At 38.0% G+C, this 19,133-nt stretch overlaps 1 protein-coding gene and 1 pseudogene across 3 annotated transcripts in view; one reads left to right on the forward strand and one right to left on the reverse strand.

The window, feature by feature from the left end:
* Positions 1 to 19,133, forward strand: part of HMGXB3 (HMG-box containing 3) — a 61,957-nt gene that overhangs the window by 844 nt on the left and 41,980 nt on the right. For all 3 annotated transcript variants that reach the window (XM_043987507.1, XM_043987505.1, XM_043987506.1), the window contains exons 2-3: positions 6,851 to 6,989; positions 10,678 to 10,852. In XM_043987507.1, the coding sequence (XP_043843442.1) occupies positions 6,853 to 6,989; positions 10,678 to 10,852 (312 nt within the window). In that variant the 5' untranslated portion in view covers positions 6,851 to 6,852. The remainder of the gene's footprint in view (positions 1 to 6,850; positions 6,990 to 10,677; positions 10,853 to 19,133) is intronic.
* Positions 4,071 to 4,498, reverse strand: LOC122738807 (annotated as a pseudogene).

Below are 19,133 nucleotides of genomic sequence, written 5' to 3' on the forward strand. Positions count from 1 at the left end.
CATATTTACATTTAAGTAAGTAGAAAGTAGTTTATAGAGGAAGAAAGTGCTAAATGGGTGCACAAGGAAAGGATTTGGGTAGGAGGTGGCAACCAGCCTGTACTTTGAAGGAATCTGAGGGGTTTATGAGGCAAAAATGAGGAGGAATGCCTAGCACACCTGGGGACTATTTATGCAAAGGCATGGAGAAGGGAGGTGGAACTTCTGGTAGAGAGTATAGTTAACCTAACAGACCCAAATTGACTGGAATTAATTAAGAAGTATAATATGAAAATAAGAAGAGGAAAATATGCGGAGCCACATTGTGGAGGCTTTTAAATGCTAAACTGGGGATTTTGCATTTATCATAGATGCAATAGAGATCCACTAAGGATTTTTGAGTAGAGGAGTGAATGTGAATTTGGCGACTGTGTGGATACTGGATTGTCTAGGAGAGAGACTGGAAGTGGAGGTGATTGCAGTAGTCAAGGCACGATTTGAAGAGGGCTTGAACCAAAATAGAAGCTGTGCGTATGACTGGAAAGAAGATGCATGTGAGATGTTTGGGGGAGAGGTGCAGTTGACAATACTTGGCACCTGATTTTGTATGGAAAAATTAAGGTAGAAGGAAAGATCAAGGATGATGCCAGAGTTGTGAAAGTGATAATGCAGTCAACTGAAATAGAGGTACATATTTATAGGAGGGATTGATTGATTGATTTTGCAGGGAGTGTATTATGAGTTCCATTTTGGATGTGTTACTTTTACAGTACTTATGGGACATCCATGTGGAACTGTCCAGGACTTAAGGAAGTATGTGTTGATATTTTGTGTATTCTGCTCCACAGAGATGATTGACCCCATGAGAGCTAATGGAGATTACCAAAATAATGAATATAGAGATAGTAGAGGGCAAAAGACAAAGCTTTAGGAAACACACTTGAGGGAAGGATGATGATCCTGTATAGAGACTGAGAAAGAATTGGACAGGTAAAGCAAAACTCAGTGAAAGCAGTATCCAGGAAGAAGAAGAATATTTAGGATGAGGTTGGGAAGGTGTTCAGTTGTGTCAAATGCTGCAGAAAAATCAAGAACAATGAGAACTGAAAAGGCTTTTTTATTTTGAAGTTAGGAAGTCTTGAGTTTGAATCCTACCTCACACTTATTAGCTCTGTAACCCATGGCAAGTCACTTAAACTATCTGTACTTCAGTTTTCTCATCTATGAGACCAAGCAAATAGATAAGATGGACTCTAAGGTCCCTTCCCATTTATATATGTGACTCTGTTATTTAGCAATTAAGAGATCATTAATAACCTTGGAGAGTACTGTTGGAGTTGAGAGGTGGGTCAGAAATCAGATTGCAAACAATTAAGTGAGTGAAAAGTGATGAACTGGAGGCAACAATTGTATATTAGTGTCACCTCAACCTAGAATTCTGTCTCTTGACTTTGAAGTCATTTCTCTTTCCACTATACTGTACCACACCACTTTTGGACAGCTTTACTATGAAGGTTTTTCTTGTATTAAGTAAGCCAAACTTCCTTTCTGCAGCTATCACCCATTACTTCTAGTGCTGTCCTGTGGGACCAAACCAGACAAGTCCAATCCCTCTTCAATTTAACAAATATTTATCAAGTGCAAGGTGAACAAAGAGCCTCTGTCCTCCAGGGACTTACATTCTGTTGAGAAGAAACAAAATTTATTTATGCAGATGAGTAGAAGATAATTTGAGGAGGGAGAGAACAGTTACAAAGATGCAGATCAGCAAAGACTGCCCTTAGAAGGTGGTGCCTGAGCTAAGGATTCTAAGAAGAAGCTGAAAAAGGGATGCATTCCAGACATCAAGAACAGGCTAAGCAAAGGCTCAGTGCCTGAGATAGAATGCAAAACTCTAGGAATAATATGTATTATGGTTTGGCCAAAATGTGGTATATGGGAAAGCTTAGAGGATGAAAGTATTCAGGAACGGTAAATTAGAGCTAGACTATGCAAAACTTTAAAAGCCAAGCGATAAGTTTGTACTTTATCCTAGAAGTAATTAATTGGGAGCCATTGAACATTTTTAAACAGGTTAGTGACACTTGACCTGTAGGAGATGACACCTGGACTGAGTCACAAGATGAATGATATTAATCAACATTCAGAAAGCATGTATTAAGTACTATGTATGTGCTAGGCATAGCGCTAAAGATAAAGGGTCAAGGGGCAGCTAGGTGGCGCAGTGGATAGAGAACTGGTCCTGGATTCAGGAAGACCTGAGTTCAAATCGACCTCAGACACATGACACTTACTAGCTGTATGACTCTGGGCAAGTCACTTAACCCCCATTGCCTTGCAAAAAAAAAAAAAAAAAGATAAAGGGTCAAAAGTGATACCATTCCTGCCTTCGATGGGTATGTAATTATTTGTGGAAGTTAATATGAGAAAGCATTGTTTAGTTTTGTATGTATACACATATGCATACATACATACAGACACATCCTCAGTGCTTATCACAGTGCCTGCATAGGCTGTTAGCAGTCACTTGTTGATTGATCTATACAAAGTAATGGGGGAGGTTCTAATAACTGAGGTAATGGGGGATGGGGAGTTGTTTTTTTTTTTGGCGGGGCAATGGGGGTTAAGTGACTTGCCCAGGGTCACACAGCTAGTAAGTGTCAAGTGTCTGAGGTCGGGTTTGAACTCAGGTACTCCTAAATCCAGGGCCGGTGCTTTATCCACTCTGCCACCTAGCTGCCCCCAGGAGTCTTTTGAAGGAAGTAGCCTTTCAAGTCTTTGGAAGGAGCTAGTGGTTCTAAGAGGGGGGGAGATAAGGTGAGCATTCCTGAAATGGGAAATATCCTGGACAGAGGCATAGAGGAAGAAGAAGAAATGTCAAGTACAGGAAACAACAAATGTGCAGGTTTTTCTGGGGTGTAGAAAAATAGGATGGAGCCAAATTGTGAAAGGCTTTAACTGCCAAAGAGGAGTTGGCATTAGGAAGTAACATGATCAGAAATCTTATAGCTTCTCTTCCTGAGAAGTGACTTGTTTAGATCTCTTCTTTAGGAATATGAATATGACAGCTGAGATCAGAATGGTGTACTTTGGGGAAAAGCTGAATGTAGGGTAATCATTTAGGCAACTATTGAAATAATCCGGGTGAGAGTTGGTGGCCATTTGAGTCAGTCAAACAGATGACGACAATCAGTAAGCAAGTTAGGCCCTGTGGACACAAATACAGAAAAGAAAAACCCTGCCCTCAAGAAAAGAGTACGGATGTTTATGGAGGTTAGACATCAGGACTTTATCACTGATGAGATGTGGAGAACAAGGAGTCAGATGATGACTATGATGTTGTGAACATAAGAGTGGATATCAATAGAAACGGGCAAATTTGAGGAAGGGTCAGTTTTGAGAAGATTGAGTTGTATTTGGTTGGACAGGTTGAGTCCTCTTGCTCATGATGGCTCTTCAAATATTGAAGAGTGATCTTCTTTCCCTCCTCCCCCCCATTTCCAGTTAGTTTTGACAGACACCCCCTTGTCAGTTCAATTCATCAAGCTTTTAAGTACCTATGACCATGCCAGACATGAGGGATACAAAGATAAAAGAGGAAACAGTTCCTCCCCTAAGCATTTATTGAGGAAACGTGCACAGAAAATGAAATACAAAATATACACAAAGTAAATACAAAGTAATTTCAGGGAGAGTACTCACAGTAGGTGAGATCAGAAGAGACCTTGGAGAAGCAGCCCTTGATCAGAGCTTTAAAGGAAACTAGGGATTCCAAGAGAACATTTCAGTATTAGGGATATTGACACAGTGCCAAGCTGTGGAGACAGAATGGTTTGTGCAGGGACCAAACCAATGTGGCAAGATTGTAGAGTGTTTAAAGAGTAGTAACGTGAAATATTTGGAAAGGCTGGTCAGTAACAGATTGTGTATAGGTTTTGATTACAGAAGAGTGGCCTTTGTATTGTATCTTAAGAGGCAGTAAGGAACCACTATAGTGTCTTTTTTTTTTTTTTTTACCATTTATAAAGGGTGCTCTATTTGCAAAACATTCATTAGAGGCTTTCTAAACATTATTTCGGCTAATGCTGCTATCACACGATCAATGGCGAGGGTCCTTTATAATCGAGTTGGGGTCTGCTGGCACAGTCCACTTCTTTAGTCAAACACATCTCCACCAGACTGACTTTCATACACTCGGACTCCACCAGCTTCTGGGGCATCCCATACTTGAGCAGGGTCGGCACTGCAGTCAAATTAGGTGCTTCTTGAAGTCATTGTTGGATTCTTTCCAGTAGGGCCCGTCCCCGACCTGGCAGTAGATGAACACAGCGTCCTCAGGGATGTGTTTGAGGGCCTTCAGGACCACAGGCTCAGTCTCCATGCAGTCGGGGCTCCAGCTGCGGCCCTCGGCATCCTTGTCACCTGTTAAGTAGGCGAAGATGGTTTTGCCCCGGTGCTGCTCCACGGCCTTGCAGAAGTTGCTGTAGCCTGACACACACACCTCCTTGTACTGGGCCATGCTGGGCTCTGCAAAGCTGGACTCCCACTATAGTGTCTTTTTTTTTTTTAATTAAAAAATTTTTTTTTGCAGGCAATGGGGGTTAAGTGACTTGTCCAGGGTCACACAGCTAGTAAGTGTCAAGTGTCTGAGGCTGGATTTGAACTCAGGTACTCCTGAATCTAGGGCTGGTGCTTTAACCACTGTGCCATCTAGCTGCCCCCACTATAGTGTCTTAACCAAAAAGTAACATGGTCCCACCTATGCTTTAGGACTTTCACTTTGGCAGCTTATGGATGATTAGGGAAGAGACTTAAGACTGAGGAACCCATGAGGAGGCTGTTGCAATAGTCCTGATGAGAGGTGATAGTGGAGAGAAAGGGGCAGATGCAAGAGCTCTTGTAGAGGTGCACTCGAAAGGCTTGGCCACTAATTAGAGGAGGCAAGAGAGGGTGACAAGGTGTAGAAGAGTACAAGGTTACAAACCTAGGTGACTAGAAATGGGTGTGGAATAAGGCTGGCTTTATGAGGTCAAAATGACCAATTTTGTACACATTAAGTTTGAGATGCCGATACCTATGGAGATGCCTGATAGGTAGGTGGTGATTGATGCAGGCTTGAAACTCAATAGAGAGATCCTAATTATGTAGATATGGAAGTCCTCTGCATAGAGGTAATTGATCCCATCAGAGCTAATGAAATCACCAAGAGACCGTAGATTGAGAAGAGGGTCCAGGATAGAGTGCGAGGGTATACCAGTACTTGGAAAAGATATGAATGATGACCCAACAAAATAGGAAAAAGGAGTGTCACAAAAACTCTGAAAGGAGATAGGTAGTCCACAGAGTCACGTACTGTGGAGGGGTCAAGAAGGACGAAGACTAAGGAAAGGCCATTGGATTTAGTAACTCAGATCTTTAGTAACCTTGGAGAGGGCAGATTCAGTAACCATCCTGGTTGCTTTCCTCCAGGATGCACTCCAGCATGTCATTTCTAAAATGGTATGTCCAGAATGTATTCCACATGGAGTTTGACCAGATCATTTGTAGGTGTAAACTTCTTTAAGAAAAAGGATTGTGGGCTTTTTGTTTTGTTTTTAAAATTTCTGTTGTCTAGTACTTTAATTGTTGGTACATAATCAGTGTTGTTGAATTTGATGTGATTGAGTCATCATCTCTTTAATCTATTGTAGTCTTTTAGGGTGAAGGTAGAGGGAAGGTATAAATGGGACAGTGTTTCTGAGAGTGTGATATTTAACTTTCAGACAAAGAATTATTCAAATTTTTCATTGTAACAATTACCTATCATATGCAAAGCACTATAGGTATGGTTCTCCTGGTCTTCCACTAAAAAAGGAAAGTTTTATTATCTATAATTGAATCTTGATTGATGAACTCTCCTTAAATCCTATTCAGGATTTTCAGATTTTTAAAAATCTGACAAACATTTAGATGGAATAATAATACTTTAGTCAGTCAGTCAGCATTTATTAATTCCTTATGGTGTGCCAAATATCGTGTTAAGCACTGAGAATACAAATGCTAGCAAAACCCCCAAAACAGTCCCTTGCCCTCTAGGAGCTTACATTCTATTGGGGTAAGACAATACATAAAACAAAGCTAAAAGGGAAAGAAGCATGCTGGAGTAGTCTAGAATGCAGTGTTTTGGAATACTGAGAGAGGTAGCTGTCTTGGGCCCCCTCCTTAAAAGTAGGTTCTGGGAGGTGTCTGGGGTATATAGTACTTTCAAGGTATGAATTCCAGGACTGAAGCCATCTTCCAGAATGAAGAGGTTTCTGGGGCATAACATGGAAAGGTCTAGAGTGTAACCTGGTGCAAAACTGTTTACTGCAAATCGAAGATTTTATAAATTTCTTTGAGTTTTTTCATCATGTCTTAGGGTGTTTTCCAATGAATTCTTTATTTAGTTTCTTGACCAATTCAATAAACATTTATGCCAGGTGCTACAAAGGACAAGTGGCGGCTAGGTGGTACAGTGTGGATAGAGTGCCAGCCTGGACCAGGAAGATGTGTCTTGCAGAGTTCTGGCCTTGGACACTTACTTGATGTGTGACCCTGGGCGAGTCACTTAATGCTGTTTGCCTCAGTTTGCTCACCTGTAAAATGAGCTGGAGAAGGAAATAGCAAACCACTCCAGTATCTTTGCCAAGAAAACCCCAAATGGAGTCATGAAGAGTGGATATAACTGAAAAAACTGAGCAACAAAAAATAAGCTGCTTTACTATGCTGCCGATAGTCTTAAAGTTTTATAGATTTTAACAGGTAACATTGTTCCATCTAACTGGAGTTTGTTTCCTTTCTCCTTTATATATATTGTTTACCACGTCTGCATTTTTACTTTCTGACCCTTTAGGGATGGATGCTCCATATGATGGTACTGAGGTAACTGTCGTCATGGAGGAAATTGACGAGACTTACTCTTACTCCTCTCCTGGACCACCTAAGAAAAAGAAGAAATATAAAATACATGGAGAAAAGACTAAGAAACCTAGGTAAGATAAATCTTCTCTGCCTAAGCTTTTAAAAAAAATAATAAAAACTTTTATTTTAAGTTTAGAGTTCCAAATTCTATCCCTCCTTGAGGTGGTAAGCAATCAGATATAGGTTATACACATGCAACTATGTAAAACATTACCATATTAGTCATTTTGTATTAGAAAACTTGAATAAAAGAAAAAAATGAAAGACAATGAAAAATAGCATATTTCAGTCTATGTTGAGTCTGTATCTGTTCTTTCTTTGGAGGTGGATAGTATGCTTCATTAGTCCTTTGGGATTGTTTTGGATCGTCCCAGTTCTTCATCAAACACCATTGCTGTCACTGCGCAATGTTCTTCTGGTTCTGCTCACTTCACTGTACATCATTTCATACAAATCTTTCCAATCTGCCTAAGCTTTTGAGTTTCCTGATAGCAGTTCTATTTCTTAGGTTCTGTATATTCCTTATCCTAAACTACCCACTTGGTTTAGAATTTGTACAGCTCAAGACTATCACAAATCTTAGTGATTATAAGATGATAGAATTATGTGACTTTAGAGGTCACCTAGGCCAACCAGAACAATCTTCATTTCTATAACTTGATAGAGGTTATAGGGCACTTTCCCCACAAAAATCCTTGAGAATTTGGAGTCAGAAAACCCAGATTTGAATCTTAGCTCTGATGCCTTCTAGCTGCGTTAAAACTTATACAAATTTCTTAACCATTATAAACCTTAATTTCCTTGTTTCCAAAGTAGGAAGAGTAATAGTGAACCTACCTGATTGACAGAGTTATCTTGAGTGACTTGAGTGTCAGAAAAGATAGCACATAGAGCTCTTCCGACAATAAAGAACTTTAGAAGTGTAAGCTGCTATTACTAATACAAATATTACCCTTCTTTTATTCCTGACTGACAAATTTCACAGGCGTTTTCTGTGACATTAATGATTTCCTTACCAGTCTTGTCCTGCTTATTTTGAATTATCTATGGTACCAGAGTACCATAATGGTTTATATTTATATAACACTTTTCAATTACAAAGTATTTTATACATATCATCTCACTTGCTCCTCATGGTAACTTTGTGGGGTAGGTTGTGACTCTTATCTCTATTTATAGGTGAGGAAACTGCTGTTCAGAAAAGCTAAGTGACTTCTCCAAGACCACACAGCTTATAAGTAGCAGAGTTAGGACTCAAATTCTGACTCCATGTCTGGGGAGTTCAGGACCTTTCCATTATATTTTGCTTCATCAGTGTTGTCCAACAGGCCAATTAAATTTTATTGGTCAATATTAGCTGTCATTATGGAAATCTCTCCTGTAGTTCAAGAAAAGTTCCAGTAGAAAGCAGAATGTGACTAGCAGCTACCCAGTCAGCAATTGGTACTTTTTAAAAAAAAATCATAAAAGTATTTTATTATTTTCCAGTTACATGTAAAAATAGTTTTCAACATTAGTATTCATAAGATTTTTAGTTCCAAATTTTTCTCTCTCCCCTCTCCAAGATAGAAAGCAATCTGATATAGGTTATATATGTACAATCATATTAAACATATTTCTGCATTAGTCATGATGTGAAAGAAGAATCAGAACAAAAGGGAAAAACTTCAAAAAAGAAAAAAAAAGGGGGCAGCTAGGTGGTGCAGTGGATGAAGCACCAGCCCTGGATTCAGGAGTACCTGAGTTCAAATCTGGCCTCAGACACTTGACACTTAATTAGCTGTGTGACTCTGGGCAAGTCACTTAACCCTCATTGCCCTGCAAAAAAAAAAAAAAAGAAAGAAAGTAGAAACAGTATGGTTCAATCTGTATTCAGATTCCACAGTGTTTTTTCTGGATATGGAAAGCATTTTCCATCGTGAGTCCTTTGCAATTGTCTTGGATCTTAGATATTGCTGAGAAGAGCTAAGTCATCACAGTTGATAATCACACAATGTTACTGTGTATAATGTTCTCCTGGTTCTGCTCACTTCACTCAGCATCAGTCCACTTAAGTCTTTCCAGGTTTTTCTGAAATCTGCTTGCTCATCATTTCTTATCCACAATAGTATTCTATTACATTCATATACTACAACTTGTTCAGCCATTCCCCAATTGATGGGCATTCCCTTAGTTTCCAGTTCTTTGCCACCACAAATAGAGCTGCTATAAATATTTCTGTACATGTGAGTCCTTTCCCCTTTTTTTATGATTTCTTTGGGATACAGACCTAGTAGTGGTGTTACTGGGTCAAAGGATATGCACAGCCCCATAATCCTTTGGGCATAGTTCCAAGCAATTTGTACTTACCAACCATATTTTCTTCCAGCAAAAAAAAATTAGTTCATTAGGAAAAGTTTTGAAGGCCTCTTCTCTATATAAGTGTAATTTAGGGGGCAGCTAGGTGGCGCAGTGGATAAAGCACCAGCCCTGGATTCAGGAATACCTGAGTTCAAATCCAGCCTCAGACACTTGACACTTACTAGCTGTGTGACCCTGGGCAAGTCACTTAACCCCCATGACCCCACCAAAAAAAAAAGTGTAATTTACATGAAATTACTTTGGAAAATATAAAATGCAATATTAACATGTTTGGGTTTTTTTTTTAAATAAGTAAGTTATTAATCTTAATGATATCTACAAAGCATACATAATTTTTCTCCCTTCTTCCCTCAAACCTTTTGCCAGAGCTGTTGAGAAAGATTTTATGTTAAGTTTTCACATCTTTTCCTTTAATTTTGGGGGTAATGCCCTATAGGCAGAATACAGAGTGATAGAGGAACAAAAAGTGTAGATGATCTATTCCTGAGTAATCTGTTCCTGAGCACTGCCTATGTCTAAGCACCTCTGCCTGTTCATGTCAGATTTTGGTCCTAAGCTCTGAAAACTAGATAACCTATATTGCTGTATTTAAAATGTGGCCTAGGGGGGCAGCTAGGCGGTGCAGTAGATAAAGCACCAGCCCTGGATTCAGGAGGACCTGAGTTTAAATCTGGCCTCAGACACTTGACACTTACTCGCTGTGTGACCCTGGGCAAGTCACTAAACCCTGGTTGCTCCACCAAAAAAACCCCAAACAAACAAAAAAATGTGGCCTATGGAAAACTAAACCAGCTTTTAAAAGAAAGCGGTATGGGGCATTTCTGTCTTCTTGGCTCTGCCACTCACTTTGATAACTTTATCTTATACCACCAAGTATTATATATGTTTGAAGTCTGTGTGTCTGGGTTCACCATGTATAGTAGACTGAATTTGGGAGTTGAGAAACCAGGTGTTTAGTCACTGGTGGGTTTCAGTTCTAGCTCTGGTATAAAGATACTTTGTGGCTTTAGACAAGTCCCTTCTTTCTAGGCTTCTCTTTCCTATAAAATAAATGAGTTAGATTAGATCTCTGGAAATCTATGAATCAAGAAGAGTCATCAAACTAGTAAGTGTCTTGAAATCAGAGACTGTATCTTAAGCTTGTGTATATCTCTTACATATCACAAATATAGTTAGAGGAAGAGATATGGCATAATATAGTTAGGAAGACAGGTTCAAATTTCATATTAGACACTTGCTTTAAAGGTTTTTTTGTGAGTCAAATGGGATGATGAATATAAAGCACTTTGTAAACCTTAAAGTACTATGTATTTATGTTACTTGTTATTACTGTTAGGTATTTCCTATATAATGGTTGGCTGAGTAAATAAAAATTTTAAGGACTTGTCTGTGTTTCAGATCTGCTTACCTCTTGTACTATTATGACATTTACCTGAAAGTGCAGCAGGAACTTCCCCACCTTCCCCAGTCTGAAATCAATAAGAAGATCAGTGAAAGCTGGAGGCTTCTTAGTGTGGCTGAGAAGAGCTACTACTTGGAGAAGGCCAAATTAGAGAAAGAAGGTTTGGATCCTGTAAGTGACTTTACACACCAGTGCTTTGAAAACTTTAAAATGCAATATTAAATGTAAGCTGCTACTATTAAGCTCATGCTCTTGTCCAGGGACTTTTGGGAACATAAACTCCTAGTTTTCCTTTGTAGTCTTCGCTTTCTCCAAAGGTAATCTGAGTGGCTATGATATGTCATTAAATATTTTTGAAGAATATTATTTCTCTAGAATCCTTTCTGATTCTGTCCCAGCGTTTTGTCAGGGGTTTTTTTGGTGGCAAAAGGATATTGGGTCAGTGATTTTAGAGGATGTCTAGGATGACTCCCAGTTTCTTTTCCTGGCTCATGGCTGAGCGGAGTCCATAAACTTTTCACAGAATTTTAGAGCTAGAAGGAATCTCACCAGTTATCTAGTCAAGCTAATAAGTGAAAGGACTCTCCAGTATAACATACCAGAAAGGTGGTAATTCTCTCTCCCTCCTTGAAGACCTCCACTTCTTCAGATAGCCCATTCTATTATTGGATGACACATTGTTAGGAACTTCTTCTTGACATCAAACCTAAATTTGCCTCCGTAACTTTCAGCCAGCATTCGTGGTTCTGCCCTCCTGAGCAAAACAAAAGAAGTCTAATCCCTTCTCCATATGATGGTCTTTAACTCAAAGACAGCTATCTTGTCTCACTTAAATCTTCTCTTCTTCAGGCTAAATATTACCAATTCTTTCAACCAATCCTCATGCGTAATGGGCTCAGTACACATCCTTGTTGCCCTCTTCTAAACACTCTCTAGCTTATCAATATCTTTCTTAAACTGGAGTCCAGAACTAAACACAAATCCTCCAGATGAGATCTTCCAAGGGAAGAGCACAGAGTGACCATCATCTCCTTGTTCTTGGAACTTTTACATTAAGATAATGCACCCTGAGATCACGTACATTATTTTGGCTCCTTATATCAGTCACACTGCTGACTCATGGAACTTGTAGTCCATTAATACCTCCACATCTTTTTTTTTAAACGCTTGCAATCCAGCCATGCCTCCTTCATCTTGTACTTGAGAAGGTGTTTTTTTTTTAAACATAAGTGTGATATTTTACATATGATCCAGCCCAATTGTCTAATTTATCTTTTTTAGACTTTTTTTACAGGCTATTCTTGAGAGTGTTAGCTATCATTTCTAGCTTTGTGTCATCTGTGGATTTGATGAACATGCCTTCCTTGCCTTTATTCAAGTAATTAATAAAAATGTTAAACAACGTAGGGTTGATCAAAGATCCAGTATAGATTTGCTGTTTTGACATCAAGCCATTAACAACTATTCCTCTGCAGCCATCTAGTGAGTTCTGGATCTGTCTAATTATATTTGCATCTAGTCCACATCTCTCCATCTTTTCCAAAAGAAGACTATGAAATGCTTGATTCAAAGTTTTGTTAACAACTTGGTAAACTATATTTCATCACATTCTCTTCATCTACAAGTTTAGAAATCCTGTCAGAAAAGAAAATGAGATTAGTTTTGTACGACCTCTTCTTAAAGAAGCCATGCTGATTCTTTGTTATCACCACTTCCCTTTCTTGATATTTGCCAACAAGCTTCTAGAATCTTCTAGGAATCAAAGTCAAGCTCACTAGTTATAGGTTGCAAACTCTGTTCACTTCCCTTTTTTGAAAATCAGGACAGTATTTACCCTTCTCTAATGTTATGATACTTGTCTTGTTTTCCATAATCTTTCAAGTATTGCTATCAGTGGTTCAGCAATCAGATTTTCAATACCTGAAGATATTCTTCATCTGAGCTAAGTGACTTTAGGTCATCAGGGGCAAAGAGGTGTTTTCTTGCTTTATCTCCTTACTTTTCTTGTTAGTCTGTTTTGTTCTATCATTTCCAGCGCAGAGGTTATTTAACTCCTTTACAGACAAAACAGAAGCAAAATTAAAATTAAGCAGCTCTTTCTTTTGCCATTATCATGCCATCTACCATGCAGAGAGGTCCTTTTTTCTTTCCAGTGTAGCTTTAAAAAAATACTTTTGTTTTCCTCAGTTTTTCTTGCAAGCTTTCACTTATTTTGAGCTTTGTCTTTCCTGACACTTTTAAAATGTTTATTAAGTTAATTTTTATTGATCTGTTTTGTTTTTTACACAATCAGAATTTTTTAAAAAAATTTTTTAGTGAGGCAATTGGGGTTAAGTGACTTGCCCAAGGTCACACAGCTAGTAAGTGTTAAGTGTCTGAGGCCAGATTTGAACTCAGGTACTCCTGATTCCAGGGCCGGTCCTCTATTCACTGTGCCACCTAGCTGCCCCCAGAATTTCTCCCAGGACCCTTTCCCCTTCCTTCACAGAGAGCCATTCCCTATAATAAATATTTTTAAGAGAAAAAAATAAAAAGAAGGAAAAAAATAAGTAGAATTGATCAACATGTCCAGAAATTCTGAAAATAATATATAATATATTATACCTGTGGAACTCCCAACTCTGCAGAGGAGTGGAGATATCTTCACATAACTCTTCTTGCGACCATTCTTGTTCTTAATAATTTTCAGTATTCACTCATAATTGTTTTGTGATGGTTCTTTCCATTTTCATTATCGTATACATTGTATATATTGTTTTCTACATCAAATCATGTAAATCTTTCAGTGTTTCTCTCTATTACATTCATGGTTTCTTATAGCATAGTAATATTCCATTACATTTATGTACCATAGTTTGTTTAGTCATTCCCCAACTGATGGGCATCTGCTTTGTTTCCAATTCTTTGCTACCATAAAAAAGAACAGCTATAAATATTTTGGTCTATTTAGAAACTTTTTTATCTGCTACTTCCTTTGGGGTATAATCCTAATAGTAGAGACCTGTCTCAATGGGGTATAGTCTTTAATGCTATTTTTACAGGATGGTGGTATATTCTTATTTATCATCTGTTATGTGACCTTACTTCCTATTTCTGTACATTTCTTACCATCTACCCCCTATTTATTATTTATTTTTATTATTCTTTTTAAATTTTGAATTCCAGGGGGCAGCTAGGTGGCTCAGTGGATAAAGCACCAGCCCTGGATTTAGGAGGACCTGAGTTCAAATCCGGCCTCAGACACTTGACACTTACTAGCTGTGTGACCTTGGGCAAGTCACTTAACCCTCATTGCCCCACCAAAAAATTCATTCATTCATTCATTTTGAATTCCAAATTCTTTACCTCCCTCCTACCTTTTTCCACCAACTAAAGAGACAAGCAAAGTATCAGTTATACATGTGAAATTATCTAAAACATATTTCCATATTAGTCATTATCACAAAAAAAAGCAAAAAAAAATAGTCAAGAAAATTATACTTTAGTTTGCACTCAAGACTTCATCAGTTCTCTCTCTAGAGATGGTTAGCATTTTTTCATCATGAGTCCTTTGGAATTGGCTTGTATTGCTCAGAGTAGCCAAGTCTTTCACCATTGATCATCATTATACTGCAGTTAACTGTGCACAATGATCTCCCAGTTCTTCTCACTTCACTTTGCTTCAGTTCATATAGGTCTTGCCATGTTTTTTCTGAAACCACCTCTACCCCCACCATGTCTTATAGAACAATATAATACTTCCTCATAATCATATGCCACAACTTGTTCAGCTGTTCTGTAATTGATGGGCATCCCTCAATTTCTAATTCTTTTCCACCATAAAAAGGACTTCTGTAAATTTTTTTTTTAACATATAGGGCCTTCTCTCCCTCTCCCTCCTCTTTAAAAATCTCTTTGGGATACTGACCTAGTAATATTGCTGGGTCAAAGGGTATGCAGTTTTATAGCCCTTTAGGCATAATTCCAAATTGTTTTCCAGATTGGTTGGAACAGTTCACAACTCCACCAATATTGCATTAGTGTCCTAATTTTTCCATGTCCCTTTCAACATTTGTCATTTTCTTTTTATATCATATTAGCCAATCTTATAGGTGTGTGTTGGTATCTCAGTTATTTTAATTTGAACTTTTTTTTTCATATAACTATAGATACTTTGATTTCTTCTGAAAACTGCCTGTTCAAATCCTTTGACCATTTATTGATTGGTGAATGATGTGTATTCTTATAGATTTGACTCAGTTCTCTCTATATAAGAGAAATGAGTACTTTATCAGAGACATTTTCCAGTGCTTTATTTTAATTATGCTTGTCTTGCTGTTTCAAGTGTGTCTCTTATAAACAACATATTGTTGGATTCTGGTTTCTGATCCATTCTGCTGTCCATTTCCATTTTTTCGGTGAGTTCATCCCATTCAAATTCACAGTTATAATTACTGTGTGTTTCTATCCTGTTTTCTTCTGTTTATCCATTTCTTTTCTTATCTTTATCCTCAAAAGTCTTTTTTGCTTCTGACCACTGCCTCCTTTAATCTGCTCTCCCTTTTTATCATTTTCCTCCTTCCCCATATCTCTTACCTCTCCCCTCTTATTTCTCTACTGGGTAAGGTAGATTCTATACTCAACTGAGTGTGTGTGTGTGTGTGTGTGTGTGTGTGTGTGTGTGTGTGTGTTTGTTCTTCCCTGTTTGAACCAATTCTGATGACAGTAAGGTTCAAGCATTGCCTACCCCCTCCCCCATTTCCTCCCTGGATCACTGCCTTGTTGTGGCAGAGGGACTTTTGTAGCTCAGTGTTGTGCAGGGTTACCCAAGATGGACAAGTCGTAGTAAAGAGTTCTGACAAAAAGTGACCCAATGAATAAGGAAATGACAAATCACTTCAGTATCTTTTAGTTGTTGTTGTTGTTTTGGGGTTTTTTTTGTGGGACAGTGAGGGTTAAGTGACTTGCCCAGGGTCACACAGCTAGTAAATGTCAAGTGTCTGAGGCTGGATTTGAACTCAGGTCCTCCTGAATCCAGGGTTGGTGCTTTATCCACTGCGCCACCTAGCTGCCCCCCACTTCAGTATCTCTGCCAGGAAAATCTGAGGGACAGTATGAAAATGATAAAAGAAATGACATCAGAAGATGTGCCCCTCAGGTTGGAAGGTGTCAGAAGCAGAATAGATTAAGAAGAGGTAGCAAGAATATACAAAAGAACTGTACAAGAAAGATCTTAACATCACTGATAACCATAATGGTATGATTACTGATTTAGAGCCAAACATCCTGGAGAATGAAGTCAAGTGTGCCCTAGAAAGCATTGCTAACAGTAAGGCTAGTGGAGGTGCTGGAATTCCAGCTGAGCTATTTAAAATCCTGAATGATGTTGCTGTTAAAGTGCTACACTCAATATGCCAGCAAATTTGGAAAACTCAACAGTGGCTACTGGTTTGGAAAAGATTAGTTTACATCTTAAAGAAGGGCAGTGATGATTATGTTCAAATTACTGAAGAATTGGGTTCATTTCATACACCAGCAAGATTATGTTTAAGATTCTGCAAGCTAGGCATTAGCAATATAGGAACCAAGAATTACAAGGAGAGCAGGCTGGTTTTCAGAAGAGGCAGAGGAACTAGAAACCAAATTGTCAACATTCACTGAATTATGGAGAAAGAAAGGGAATTCCAGAAAAACATCTACTTCTGCTTCATTGACTACACTAAGGCCTTTGTGTGGATTATAACAAAATCTGGTAAATCCTCAAAAGAGATAGGAGTACTACATCATCTTACTTGTCTTCTGAAGAGACTGTAGGCAGGCCAAGAAGCAACCATTAGAACTAAACCTGGAACAACTGATTGGTTTAAGATTGGTAAAGGAACACAATAAGGCTGTATATTGTCACTTTGTTTACTCAAATTATATAGAGAGTACATCATGGGAAATACCAGGCTGGATGAATCAAAATCCAGAATTAAGGTTGCTGGGAGAAATAGCAACAATCTCAGATACAGATGATACCACACTGATGGCAGAAAGTGAAGACAAGGGTCAAAGAGGAGAGTGTAGAGCTGACTTGAAGCTTAACAGCAAAAAAATTGACGTTTTGGGAAGTGGTCCCATCACTGCCTGGCAAATAAATAAAGGGAGAAGAAATGGAGGCTGTGTCAAATTTTATATTCTTGGGCTCAAAGATCACTGCAGATGGTGACTTCAGCCATTAAATCAAAAGACACTTGCTCTTTGGAAGGAAAGCTATGACAAATATACATAGGTAGTCTTTCCCCCTCCCTACCTTTTAAAATTTAAAGCCCTTTTCCTTAGATTTGCAAGACATCTGGCAACTATGTCAGTACTCCAGCAAATCTGTGCCTTGTCTTCAAATTCTTCAGTCTTCAAAAAATTCTTCAAAGTCTTCCACAGATATTCCCATCACTCCAGAGGCCTTTTGCTACTTCTTTTTTATCTTCCAAATAAAATGCTGTAATCTCTGAATTGTTGTCACTCTTGACATCATAGTTTTCCTCACCTTTGCTAAACTCACATTTTTCTTTTCATAGTTTTTGGGGTAGAGCCTTACTAGTGGCTTTTTGAAAATCTATATATTTCATATCCACTGGTTTCCCGTTATGTAAACGTTTATTTACAGCCTCCAAGAACTCAGGATTATTTAGCCATGTTTTTCTTTTTATAAATCATTTTGATTTTATTCTCCTTCCTCTTGCTCTAGAAGGTTATTTTTAGGGTTTTATAAATGTCCTATGATCCTACTTTTTATTATAGATTCCACCAGCTTTCCTGGCATAGGAGACTCAAACAGATAAGTGTGTTGTTCTAAGAGTCTTCCTGAATGCTTATTATATATTGGATGCTCATTAAATAGTCCTCTAGTACTCATCCATCATGTAGTCACTGGAGCAAGTTTTGCACATTTTTTTTTTAAGCTTCACAGTTTCACTTTCAAGTTCCTTCTAAGTTCTTTGTTGAATATCATCTAACTTTAGTGGTTAATATTTGTAATGGTTAGAGCTTGTGGGAAGGATTACCTTAGCATGTAGGGCATTTGTCCTTATTATAGGGCTTTAAGAAAAGGTCACATTCCTACTTATGAGACATGATGTAAGGGATTTTTTTTCAGGTATACTTTGGACTAGATAGCCGCCAAGGTCTCGTCTAACTCTGGAATTCTGTGATTCTGTGGTCTGTGTTTGGACTTTAGTATAGGTCTTGAATTATAGTATGTTTAGTACACTTCAGAGGATGATTTGGGAATAGTAACCTCACTATAGTAACATCTTAGGTGTTCAACAAATATTTGAATGAATGAAGATAGTCTCCTTTTCCCTTTTTATTCCTGAGCCTAACTTTTGTATCATAAGTGCTTTCATTGATTTTTCACTCTCTGGTTTTCTGCCTTTGGATTTAAAGAACCTTCATATTAATATTAGTATCCTTTATAAGGTGGTCTAGTAATTCTTTTTCTTTTGTGCACCTAATATCTAGTTTGCACCTAATTTGCTACATTTTGTGTGCTTCCCCTTTCCTCTCATGTTTTATTTTTAAAAAGACTATCTCTCTTCTCTGAAAGAAGCTTATTTTGCAAATTAGCTAGGCTTTATTATTTTTCTACTTGCTAGCTTCTTTGATCCTTTGTACCTAGTTAGTAAGGGTTTTAAGTAGTCTCCATGTTTCCTGTGTAGATCTAGTCCTTTTTTGACTATTTCTTTCACTGTTTTTGTAACTACATTTTTGTAGTTCCCTTTTCTAAAATTGAACAAGCATGTGATAAAGATCTTTGCTTTCCCCTCCCAACAGAAAGTTGGTTTGTCTCGTGTTGTTATTACTACCATATAATGGTCCACATTTTCTGCTCGTTTTTGTTCATTACTTAGGTACATTTCCAAATTAATTAAGTTAATTAAGTACGTTTCCTTTTTGTGCTGGTTTTAGACCTCTTGGGGGCAGCTAGATGGTGCAATGGATAAAGCACTGGCCCTGGATTCGGGAGGACCTGAGTTCAAATTTGATTCAGACACTTGACGCTTGCTAGCTGTGTGACCCTGGACAAGTCACTTAACCTTCATTGCCCTACAAAAAGAAAAAAGAAACCTCTCATCCACCTCTCACTAATAAGGCATTTTGCATGGCAATCAATATTCTATATTGTTACTCCTTGTCCTTTTTCAGTAGCTTTGCCAATCTTAATATTATTAATTCAGGTTAGGCAGAAATTAGACTTAGACCAACACTTTATATAATATTTCATGATACATTCTAAATACATAGGTGAACTTAAAGGTCATACTAAAAAAAAATTAGAAAAGTAGATGCTACACTTTTCATGGCTATTGGTTGAAGATATTTTCTTAACCAAACGAGAGATAGAAGCAGTTACAAAAATAAAATAATTTTGATTATATGCAACTGAAAATCTTCTTTACAGGCAAAATTAATACACCTAGGATAAGTAGGG

This window comes from Dromiciops gliroides, chromosome 2, assembly GCF_019393635.1.
Source record: "Dromiciops gliroides isolate mDroGli1 chromosome 2, mDroGli1.pri, whole genome shotgun sequence".
Classification (NCBI taxonomy): Eukaryota; Metazoa; Chordata; class Mammalia; order Microbiotheria; family Microbiotheriidae; genus Dromiciops; species Dromiciops gliroides.